Source organism: Gambusia affinis, linkage group LG10 (genome assembly GCF_019740435.1).
Source record: "Gambusia affinis linkage group LG10, SWU_Gaff_1.0, whole genome shotgun sequence".
NCBI classification, from domain to species: domain Eukaryota; kingdom Metazoa; phylum Chordata; class Actinopteri; order Cyprinodontiformes; family Poeciliidae; genus Gambusia; species Gambusia affinis.
Window position 1 is genome coordinate 16,810,986 of NC_057877.1, and position 12,007 is coordinate 16,822,992.

Below are 12,007 nucleotides of genomic sequence, written 5' to 3' on the forward strand. Positions count from 1 at the left end.
CCCCACATATTAAGCTTTGGAAGCAATTACTTTTCCCCACATTCTTCTTCCCTTAATGCATGAAATCCTGATATGTAAGCTGCATTTTTATTCAATAGGGTTCTTCTCTGGTAATAAAATTAGTTTCATAACCTACAGATTAAGTATCACCAAACAAAATAGTAAAGGAGCAAATACTTTTCAAAGCACTTTTGAGAATCTATCTTTTTACACAGTAACACAACTAGGATTTAGACAGAGGGTGTACTTTCTTTTCCGATGATCATCTCGTATCTCTTAGCTCCATGCCTATGTGCATGCCAACTTGTGGCCATACTTCCACTCGAGCTCTAATTGGAAAGTTTGATGGCAGTGGGTTTAGCCAGTAATGGGGTGCAGCAATTTGGTAGCAGACGTTATCCCAGAGAGGCCTGTCAGGATTTATAGTAGAGCCCAACTGTGTGCATCCGCTCCACAGCTGCAATAGAAAACCCTGTTGCATTTTAATAGTGCAGCTCTGAGCATTTTCGTAATTTAAAGTGGCGTCATTAGCACTTTATTTATTCAGTCGAGGCATCTTCTATGAAGGTGATGATGCCACCCTGATCAGCTGTGGCAGCTCACTCGATGCACCTCCTGCAGAGCTAGAGAAGGGAAATTGGAGAGGTAGGGGCAAACATGACAATTAGTGTCATTAATAAATTAGTGTGGGAAGGAGACAACAAGCTGCGTGTGAAGGTACTATAGTGGGTGGATGGGGAGTTATGTTTTGTTGCTGAAGGGGCAACAAAGTCACAGCTGTGTGCCACAATGTACTGAGAGGAGAAAGTCTAAATGGGGAAATGAAGGGGAAAAATATGCACAAAGGTGAAGTGGTCTGCAAAACCATTTATACTAATTGAACTTTTCTTCATCTTGTCACATTGAAATGACAAGATGAGGAAAACAAATTGAAGTGGAACTTGAAACTTTTTAAATGTTTTGTACGATTTGTATATGGATACAAACATTTTTACTTTAACTGCTTTAAGTAAAACCCTTGTCTAATGTTCTTAAAGAACAGAATCATAAAAACCAAGAAACACAACACAGAGGTCAGACAGGATAAAGTTGTAGAAACATATAAAGTAGGATTTTAAATAATATCTCAGGCTTTGAACATATCACAGAGCCATGATCGAGTTGCTATACAAAAATAAACAATATGACGTATTCTTCATTGTGCACTTAAGCTACAAGCTAAGGTTGCTCAATCATGTGCACCTTAATGCAAGAAGCTAGACAAGGAAAGCATTTTTCAGAAAAGTGCTCAAGAGGCCCATAGAGTAGGTGTAAAACTAATGGTTTAGTGGAGAGAATCAGAATTATGTGTACAATAAATATGCAATTATTTGTAATCAATATTTTATCATCTACTACAATTTATTACTTATTATGAAGTTGTGTGAATTAAAAACAAAACAAAACAAAAAAACAACCTTTGGGTTTGGGATAAAAGAAAATTCATTAGCAAATATTTTCTGTACTGACTAGTTTGACCAGACATTTGAAAACTACAAATCACTATTGTGTGAGGGAGATATAATTCTAATTTTTAAAGGTTTGGTGCAAATGAAAGATCTCGTTAACTCTTCTTCCTTTTGTGCGTTTGTCTGTCAACAAGGCCTAACATATTTTTTTCAAAATAAAGCCTTTTGCACATTTATAACCTTCCAGTATCTTACTGTTTTTTTTTGTTTTTGTTTTTGTTTTTTTTGCCAAAACTCTTGATTACTGAATGTACCTGGATGTTGTCATTTTACACAATTCAGGTGCACCAGTTTCATCATTTCCAAAATTTTTTTGCTAAATGGAAAACATAAAAAAAAGTGCAGTTTTATATAAGCCTACATGTGTATGTTTGAGTTCTCAACTCTGCATCTCTCCATTAGGCTGTTATGAAAGAGCAGCAATGGTGTTAAGTGAGATAATGGTAGACCTTAACCCCATTGCTGGTCATTATTCTCACTAAAAGGTTAACATCTGTTCTGCTGTGTAGGCATGACTTAATGCCATTTACAACATAACTGATAAACACTTTTTCAGCAATTTGGGGCAATATCAGTAATGATTAGAAAATTTTCTTTGTAAGCACTTATGTGCTAAAGAACTGAACACTGAAAAGTAATGTCTGCAGTAAATTGATTTTTCTCAGGCGTGGGTGTTGAGTTTGGACTGAATTTCCATTATGACCCTGTTTAGAGCTGGCATCAACATGCTTTCTAGCTGATTCAGGTAGAAGTTGACAGTTTAAAGCATGAGTGTTCCCAACTGACATTAAAAGCAATCCTGAAGGATTAGGTCATGGTTACCTGCTCTACATGCAAATAAACATGCAGCCACGTCACACAGTGTGCTGAAAGCTGAGCTGTAAAGATTTGAAGGGCAATTTATATTAGAGGAATGCCTTCTACCGCAAGAAAGCTGTACATTTTTGAGAATTTCAATGCAATTCTCATTTTAGCAACATTTGATGCTGCTATTTACTACAAACATCTTATATAACACTGAACTCAGGGAGGTGACAAATCAATTCATTCAACTTTCTTTCTTTGATATATATATATATATAAAACATTCAAGAAAAGAGTACACTCTTTTTTTTTTACTTGCTGACTGCTAATCTAATGTGAATTAATCCTTCCCGGATTTACTTTCTGAGTGTCTTCAATTAGTGCAACTACACCTGTACTTAATGCAATTTAAACAGAACTGGATTTCCCAGGAATTATTTTAGTGTCAGGTCTGAATGAGGCCCAACTCCATGTTTCCTCAACACAAATCCCATGAAATCAACTATTTCAAGAATCTGTTATATTGGGAGTGGGGGTTAGGGGGAGGTAAATTGTTGTTTCAGGGCTATTCAAGAAACTGGATGAATGTCATAATTCTGATTTCAAAATCACTTGTTTCTTTCCAAATATGATTAAAAAAAAAATAAAAAAATCATGTTTTGATGCAATTTTGACTTGTAAAGTATCTTCACGAGCCAAAATTGCATTCTGTTATAGTTACAAGTATGTCATATTATAAAAAACACAAATTCTATAGTTTAACTGTGTTGCGGACCTTATGAATAAACCTAAACTAAATTTTAATAAATGTATGCCATACAACTAAATTTGTTTCCGCAATTAATTTTTTATATGACCGTTTTTTTTTAAAACAAAGAAATAGTGGTACATTTTCTCCGAACTGGAATAAAATTAATGTTCTTCATCTAAAACCTTTCGAAAGTCTCCCAGTCCTTGTCAAAGAGAGATAGGATCAGTAGACAGCCAACATTTTCAATTTTGTGCTATCAGACACTCAGGAGATGTGTCAACACTTGGGTCCCTCTGCAAGTAAACACATGACTCTGACAACCAATAACCTAGATTCAACATTACCTCTGCTCCTATCCCACTGTAGGTCCTCCATGTTAATCTAATTTAGATCCAGATCTGTTGATCAAAAAGGACTCCAATCCTCCCCATATGACAGAAAAATTCAATATCAGTCATGTCATTCTAGGTAATATTTTAGAGTGACAGCCTGTGAATCTGATTATTTACTTTGTCTTCAGAAGTTCCACTTATGGAAGTAGAAGCTTTCAATGCTTTCTTTTCCAGAGGAGGGCTGTTGGCTATTGGTTCCTACAATATAATTAAAGCCCACTGGTTTACTAAAGGGAGTACAGAATGATACCTTAAATTAAAGATGTTAAAGAAGTTACAGTGAACCCTCGCTATAACGCAGTTCACCTTTCACGGCCTCGCTGCTTCCCAGATTTTTTTTGTGCAGTTTCTTTTCACAATGCATTGTATTCTGCGTCCTGATTGGCTAAACACTCTCCACGCTTCTTCTCTACCTGTGTGCCAATAACATTACGGTATTTAAAAATATGTAGTACAGCTTGGCAAATTTTGGTAAATGTTTTTGCCCAGAAGATAAAAAAACCGATAACTACTACCGAAAACTTTATTCTTTCAGAAAAACACAGCTGCACCACAGGCGTCAGAAGAAAAAGACACTAGAGAATAGAGTCAGGCCACAGCGTCACAGTCAGAGGCACAGTGAAATACGCAAGTCACAATTTGTCCTACTGTGCTTTGTATTGATGATTAACATGATTATTTTACTGTAATTGAGGCTATTTTTGGCATGCAGGAGGACTGACTACCGTTAGCCTGTTTAGCTGTGTTAGTTTTTGAAAACAGTTGACATTTAGGGTGTTTTTTGGCTATTTCATATAGCATAGTTGGAAGACAAAAAAGGAAAACTCTGGTAAACTGGAGTAAACTCAGTGCATAACTTAACTCAATGGGAATTGGCATGGACTCAAGCAGTCTGAAAAGATTAAAATTCTGCAGAACACAGCAAAGAGGTGAAACATATAATCAAACAATATTAAAATAGTTTACCCTAATTTGATTTATCACTGTGATCCTTACTTAAACAGTTTTAAGAACCAGTGAATCTGCTGTGAATGAACCTCCTGGTAAAAACCAGTAGTCATCTCCTCTTCAGCGACATAGAGGAGGAGGCTGAAGACTGTCTCTCTGATGCTTAGCTGACTTAAAATAGGAAAGGTTTAGACTGATTTAATATCAGCCAGTAAGAAAAACACAATTATGTTTTCTTAAAGAGTATATGTAAATATCTGGATTTGACTGTAACAGTGTTACTTTTAGCTTAAATATTGTGTTTTTGATCAATCTCTTTTTGAACTAATTGGCTGCATTTCATAATCTTTTTTGAAAATTTTCTGTCTTTTCTTACCAAATTCTCAAGCTTAAATTCACAGTACTTTCACTCAAATTAGTAAATAGAAGCAAGTAAAGGACATAAAAAAAATACACAGCGTTAAATTACAAAGAAGACTGCAATGGGGAAAAAATATTGCTGGTTTTAAAGAGGAACTTCAGAAAATGTTGAATGAATTTTTCCTTTTTTTTGTTTTTGTTTGTTTTTTGGAGGGTTTTTTTTAGTGAGGCATCAAGCAGGGTCACAGAGTAGAATAGTTGGACCCAGATGACGGAGAATCCATTACTGTATAGCACAGTCCACTGCAGAAAAGCTCCCTCTGAGATTTGAATCTCGCAGTTTAAAATAGTGGTTCATAAGCCCATGTATGTGTGCACATGTGTGGGTTGCGTGTACCTGAATGACTTTGCGCATGCCCATGCATGTGTGTACAGCGAAATGTGCTTAAATGCCTTTGTGGGTGGCTGCATGTGTGCCTCTGTTTTTTTCAGCAGCCTAAATACCGAAGCTTTTAACATGAAAGCTCCGAGAGGATTTAAGTGGCCTAAAACTTGGCAATTATGATTGTAAGTGATGTCCAGCAGGGATTGCTGATGAGCTGCTGTGTATATAAAAAAAAAAGAATTCACTTTTTTTCTCAAATTTATTCTTCCTTGGCTTTTTTATTATTCATCATAAATGCCTAAAGTACGATCTGGTTTTAGAGATAGAACAATTTCTAAGTTGCCATAAGTTCTAGTTTTGTCATTATATGTAGCCTGAGAAATAGTACAGACAGTAAGAAAAGCCAAACCAGTCTTTGCCATTTTTTAACATTTATTTCAAGTATTTGGTAAATTTAGTTTTAACTTTTTCTAACTACTGGCAGTTTTAACTTATATTGCTCAACCTTTCAACATACATATATATTTTTAAACCTGTTTGAATGATATAAGTAAAGAAGAGCTTGAAAAGAGATTGTTAAATCAAACGGATGAAGTGAAAACCTAAATGCAGCAAGGCTCAGAGGGCAGTTGGTTGGTAAATTAAAAAGCAGAAACTTGAGAAATGGTTCACAAATCCAAAGATCCAAAGTCACAGGCAGAGAGAAAAAACTAAGCTGTAAGGCACACTAAAAATGAAAGAAAATGAACATGCGTAATGAAAACAAGAGAGGACTTGTAAACATTATAAATCCAGCACCAGCCTAGCTAAATCTTCAGGCATAAGAGTCCAAAGAAAATTCAGGAAAAAAACCTTTACGCTATGGAAGCTTGGGTATGAGGATTCTTGTGTATGGCAAAACTACTATAGTTCCATTGTACCACAGTTTGCATGACATGTTGTACTGCCAGAATTTTTAATGCAAATTAAAAAATAAATCCCAGTGTCTTCCATAGAGAATGCTTATTTAAAATAAAGTTGCTTAATACAGTCTGTTTTAAAAATGGAATAGAAGTAATCTATTCTGACGCCAGTTGATGTAATTACTGTTTTAATTTTTATGGGCTTTTACCCATGGAGCCCGGCTGGGCTCAGCCCGACTAGGAAACATGGTTCCCTCCTCCCATGGGCCCACCACGTACAAGAGGGGCCAAAGGGTGCAATGTGAGATGGGTGGCGGCTGAGGGAGGAGGCCCTGGCAGTCCGATCCTCCCTCCCTGGCAAGGTCTATTCAGGGGTCCTGGAGAGGAGGGTCCATTGGATAGTCGAACCTCGGATTCAGTAAGAGTAGTGTGGTTTTTGTCCTGGTCGTGGAACACTGGACCAGCTCTACACCCTCAGCAGGGTCCTGGAGGGTGCATGGGAGTTCACCCAACCAGTCTACATGTGTTTTGTGGATTTGGAGATGGCGTTCGACCGTGTCCCGAGGGACCGTGTCCCCCCTGTGGGGTCCTCCAGGAGTATAGGGGCCCTTTGATATGGGCTGTCAGGTCCCTATATGACCAGTGTCAGAGTCTGGTCCACATTGCCAGCAGTAAGTCGGGCTTGTTTCCAGTGAGAGTTGGACTCCACCAGGGCTGCCCTTTGTCGCCGATTCTGTTCATTACTTTTATGGACAGAATTTCTAGGCACAGCCAAGGTGTTGAGGGGATCTGTTTTGGTGGCCTTAGGATTGCATCTCTGCTTTTTGCGGAAGATGTCCAAAAGAACGAGATTGCGAATACAAACGGCCGAACAGGTTTTCTCCGTAGGGTGTCTGGGCCTCCCATAGTGATAGGGTGAGAAGCTCAGTCATCCAGGAGGGACTCAGAGTAGAGCCGCTGCTCCTTCATATCGAGAGGAGCCTGTTGAGGTGGCTTGGGCATTTGGTCAGGATGCCTCCTTGACGCCTCCCTGGTGAGGTGTTCTGGGCACGTCCCACTGGGAGGAGGCCCTGGGGAAGATCCAAGACACGCTGGAGGGACTATGTTTCTCGGCTGGCCTGGGAACGCCTTGGGATTCCCCCGAAGGAGCTGGAACAAGTGGCTAGGGAGAGGGAAGTCTGGGCTTCCCTTCTGTAGCTGCTACCCCCGCGACCCGACCACGGATAAAGCGGAAGAGGATGGATGGATGGATGGATGGATGTTGATTTTGACTAGAAAAGAACAACTAAAGAAAAGTAACTTTTGGTGACCATCTGCATGTGTATTTTCTGGAGTTAAAGGGAACCATAAATAAAAACCACCAAAATCTGCTCCCTACAAATTAGAGCTGTTCATAGCTAAACTTAGCATTTAGTTAAGATGAGCTTGCTATCAAGTGAAGTGATACCATGATGAAAAACAGGTATCAGGTCTAAAGTCTTGGAAAATGAGCATCTCCATAAAACATGACCAGAGGTAATTGATGCCCTTAAGCATCTGTGTTTATGTTTTATTTGATGCATTATAATACACCAGTACTATAGAAAGCAATGCCTTCATATCATCATTGAGCAACATTGTTGTCCTTTTTCTCCTAGCCTAGGTAAAATGCTTCTACAGTTGTCTTTGATTCAAGTGTGGTATTCACACAAGGAATGAAAGCCTTATATTCCAGTGTTTCCCAATTCCAGTCCTCGGGGCCCCCCTGCCTGCATGTTTTAGGTGTTTCCCTTCTGCCACACACCTGGATTGAATCTTTGGGTGATTAACAGGCTCCTGCAGTACTTGGTGGCTGCAGAAGATGTCATGCAATCATTTGAATCAGCTGTTCTGGTATAGAGGCACATCTAAAACATGAAGAGCAGGGGGCCCCAAGGACTGGAATTGGGAAACACTGTTATATTCCATCTCCTAGACATGACTGTGTGGTGGCTGTTCAAGCACTGACTTCAGCAACAGACCATGTCTTTTGATTTCCCAATGGGCGTTGCTTCTCAATCTGTCCAATGCAGCGGTCATATGTAGTGCTGGTGCACACCTTTTTGACCGTACATTTTTCTTTCACTCTGCGTTCCATTAATATCTTTGGATACAGCACTTGGTGAGCGATCTTCATCTTCAGCAATGGTCTTTTGTGGGTCAATGACCAGCCTCTTTCAGAAAACGTTTCCCTCATAGAAGACAAGTTGCCTTTGAGCTACCTCCGGCCATTCATAAATCACAAGTGAAAACAGTGATATGCCGCACAAATGAGAGTTTTTAAAAATGATGCAGCAAACCACAGGACATGTTGTACCTCGTTTATGTTAGCACTACACATAAAGCTGTGTGTGATGTCAAAGTAATAACATCAAATACATTAAATGTTGTGATTTTGTTTTTGACTGAGCAAATGCTTCTAATTAGAATTGGATGATATGGCTAAAAAACATGTCATGATAAAAGAATTTCCTATCAGTCAATATCAATAATTATTGATTCAGATTTCTTTTAAATATACAGCTAAGATGGTGACATGACCTTTCCTGTTTGATTAGCAATTTTCTCTTTGAACTGTTGCACTCCACCTCTGCTTTTTATTTCTGATTTGTAAGTCTTAATTCTGAAAATAAAACATTACTTCTAAATTGAATAACCAAAAAAAAAAAAAAAACAATTATTTATCAAAGATATTCTTATCAAGTTTCACCTGTATGTGTAGCACTAATTTATAAAATTTCAAGATTCTGAGCTGCCTTTTGTTCATTGTGTGAAAAACTACAAGACAAAAGTAAGAAAAGAGACTTTGAAGAAGGGTTTCAGTACACTTGTCTGCAATGTCTGGTTGAATGACAGATGGAGAACGCAAGTTGTGAAGCCAAGTTGCATTTGATATCAATTCAGTTTTGTTTTTAAAACATTACAAACCTAGTGCAAACCTAGGAAACATGGCCATATATCAAGTCTTTTGGATCTGCTATCTTCCTGTCCTACATAATAGCTTTCATGCTCTCACACATGCCTCCTCCCACATAATGAAATTTGGCACAAATCTAATAGAAAAGATTTGTGTTAGGTAGTATTGACGTAATTTAGACAGTGCCGTTCCAGCTATTCAGTCAGAGTTCAGTCCTCAACCTTGATAATAAGACACTCTCTGTCTCCAGTACAGCTATCACTTAACCTGGTGTGAGTGTGTGTGTTCGGGTGCACACACATTAGCTTTCTGAATTTCGATTTAGCTTGATGCACTAAGCAAGCTTTTTTAATATTATAGTGAATTCTTATTGAGTGTATTGAACTTTATAGTTAATTAATTGCTTAATTACCCTGTTGGCCATATCAACATGCTTTGTTCTCAGTAGCAGAAATACATGAATAATTTTATGGTTGTGTTTAATTAAAGGCAGCAGTCTTGTACACTTAATGGTGTAAGACATTGAAACTCCTAAATGTCTCTTAATGCAAAAAGCTAATGACCTAATACATGTCTTTACTATCCTTACACACATTTTAATGGTTTACTGGAGCATGTCACCCGAGTCAAGACAAATTTAATCAAAAGAGGTTGTTATGGCAAAAAACAGCAACATACCCTATAGAAGATTTCTACCAAGATATCATGGCTGTATTTAGAAATATGCCTTAATAAATATAGGAGGGCATTTTTCATCTGCTTTCATTCTTAATACTGCATGTGTATTGTGACAGAAGGGGTGAAAATCTGTGTTATGTTCTATTAGTTAGTTTTCTTGACATATGAGATTAGTAATCAGTTGATGCTTAAGGATTGTGATTGTAATGCTCTGAGTTCCCCCAAGGTTAAATTTATTAATACATTATTAGTAAATATTTATTATGAAGCTATTAACCAGATACCTATGAAATAGAAGAAATAAATGAATAATTCAAATTATAGTTTCCAATAGATTTACCAAAAAATTGAATTGGGAAGGGAAAATTATTGGGAGGGATGGTTCAAGAACTTCCTCTGTGGTTGCTACACACTTTACATTTCAAGGATGGTGAGCTGAGTGAGAACAGCTTAGTGTAGCAGGAGATTAAGTAATATTAAGTTTAGGTCATTGCTGCAGTACCTTCCAGTTGCATTGATTCTGCAGCAGTGGTGCAAAGGGTGGCATAGCATGGTGTGTGAAAGATGTGACATCTATTTGTTGTGTTTTAAGGTGATACCTTCCTACACCTTTAAAACAAAGGTCAGCTGCACAACATCATGCCAGGGGTATTAGTATGAAATTTTTTTTGCCATGTTTAAGTTAATGAGGGGACAGTGTAGCTTCATTTCCTCTCTCAAAGCAGAAACACAAGTCAGGTTTTACCCAACTTCCTTCCATTGCACTCTTGTATGGAGATGAAATTGTTGCTTGATTAAGAGGTTACCATTTGAAACGCTAATCTTGTTCCTATCTTCTTCATTTTGTCTTCTAGTTCCACCTAAGATATATGACATTTCCTCTGACATCACAGTAAATGAGGGCAGTAATGTGTCGCTCATCTGCACGGCCACTGGGAAACCTGAGCCGACCATTGCCTGGAGACACATAACCCCATTAGGTGAGTTCATCCCACCTGTCACGTGTACTGATGGACGGACGGATGGATGGATGGAAGCAGAAATGAGAAAAGGGCTACATGATCAATAAATTACTAAATGAGAGGTTGAGGAAGTGCTTTTAGTTACTTTGCAGTGAGAGATGTAATTCACTGAGATATTTTAGCACGATCAAGTTAAAAAGTGTAATATTAGAACAACTGTTTATGGAACCATTATTAAACCACAGTTGATAGCTGAATTTTAATGCAAAAAAAAAATCATGTATACATATTTTAAATGAAATGTGAAAGTATTGTAGAAGAGCATTTTGTTACTATAAATCAAACAGGGTAGTTCAAATTTAATACAATCCGCTGAAGGTAAATGTTAATTAAGTGTGCATTACAAATTATATCTTTATTAATATTATCACTTGGGCACAGACACTTAATTAATTTCTTCAAATCCTGAATCTTTGCTTTGAAAACTCTTTCAAAAGCATAACTGTTACACCAAATCCCCCACCCAGTCACTTCTAGTCCTCCCTCATTTTCATATTAATGGATTAAAGCATGCAGTGCTTATCTGATGGCTGGGAGGATGACTGTATTTATCTTATGGCTGTCAGATCCCCCCGCTCCGGCACGCTGGCCCTGATTGCGTTAGAGGAGTTTTCAAAAGATGATCAAAAGAGCCATCCTCGGAGTCCAAGTGGCAGTCACTCATTCTACTTTGAAGTGTCCACACTTTGAAGTATGCCAGGGAAGGAAATGATATGCTGGTCAAATGAAAGGGCCCACGACGAAATGTAATCACAGAGTGTCTCCCAGCACATCAGAGGAGAAGCCCTTTGCCATGGGATGTCTGAATCAGCTGAAGTAAGGGTGATTTGTCTAAAAGACCTGATACAACTGGAAGGTTGTAATAGGCTAATTACCTATCCATGGAATTTCATTAACTCTCTTGGATATGCAAAACAGGCCACCTCAGCTACTGTTCGTGAATGCCTTACGAATATGCAATCACTGTATGAGTAAAATATATATGATTTCTTCTGCTGTATTTGCTAAATGAACGATCAATTAACAATGGACCTTGAGTTAACTAAAGTGAACTGAGTAAGTGAATATATGTAGTCTATAAATACTGGTAATTACTTCCAGGGTGTGAATGGAGTCCTAATAACATAAAGTGATTTATAAAGTCAGACAGTTTGCGAGTTCATGAAAAAGAAAAAAAAAACAAACATAGCATATTATACCAAGGGTGGCTAAGTCCAGCCTCGAGAGCTGCTTTACTGCAACTTTCAGTTGCATCCCTTCTCCAACACACCTACATTAAATTGTTGAATTGCATCAGCATGTCTTTTAGCCCTGCACAGGTA

At 37.9% G+C, this 12,007-nt stretch overlaps 1 protein-coding gene across 5 annotated transcripts in view; it reads left to right on the forward strand.

Moving 5' to 3' along the window:
- The window catches only part of negr1 (neuronal growth regulator 1), a 168,476-nt gene that overhangs the window by 75,375 nt on the left and 81,094 nt on the right, over positions 1–12,007 (forward strand). For all 5 annotated transcript variants that reach the window (XM_044129575.1, XM_044129576.1, XM_044129579.1 and 2 more), the window contains exon 3: positions 10,518–10,643. In XM_044129575.1, coding sequence (XP_043985510.1) covers positions 10,518–10,643 — 126 coding nt within the window. The remainder of the gene's footprint in view (positions 1–10,517; positions 10,644–12,007) is intronic.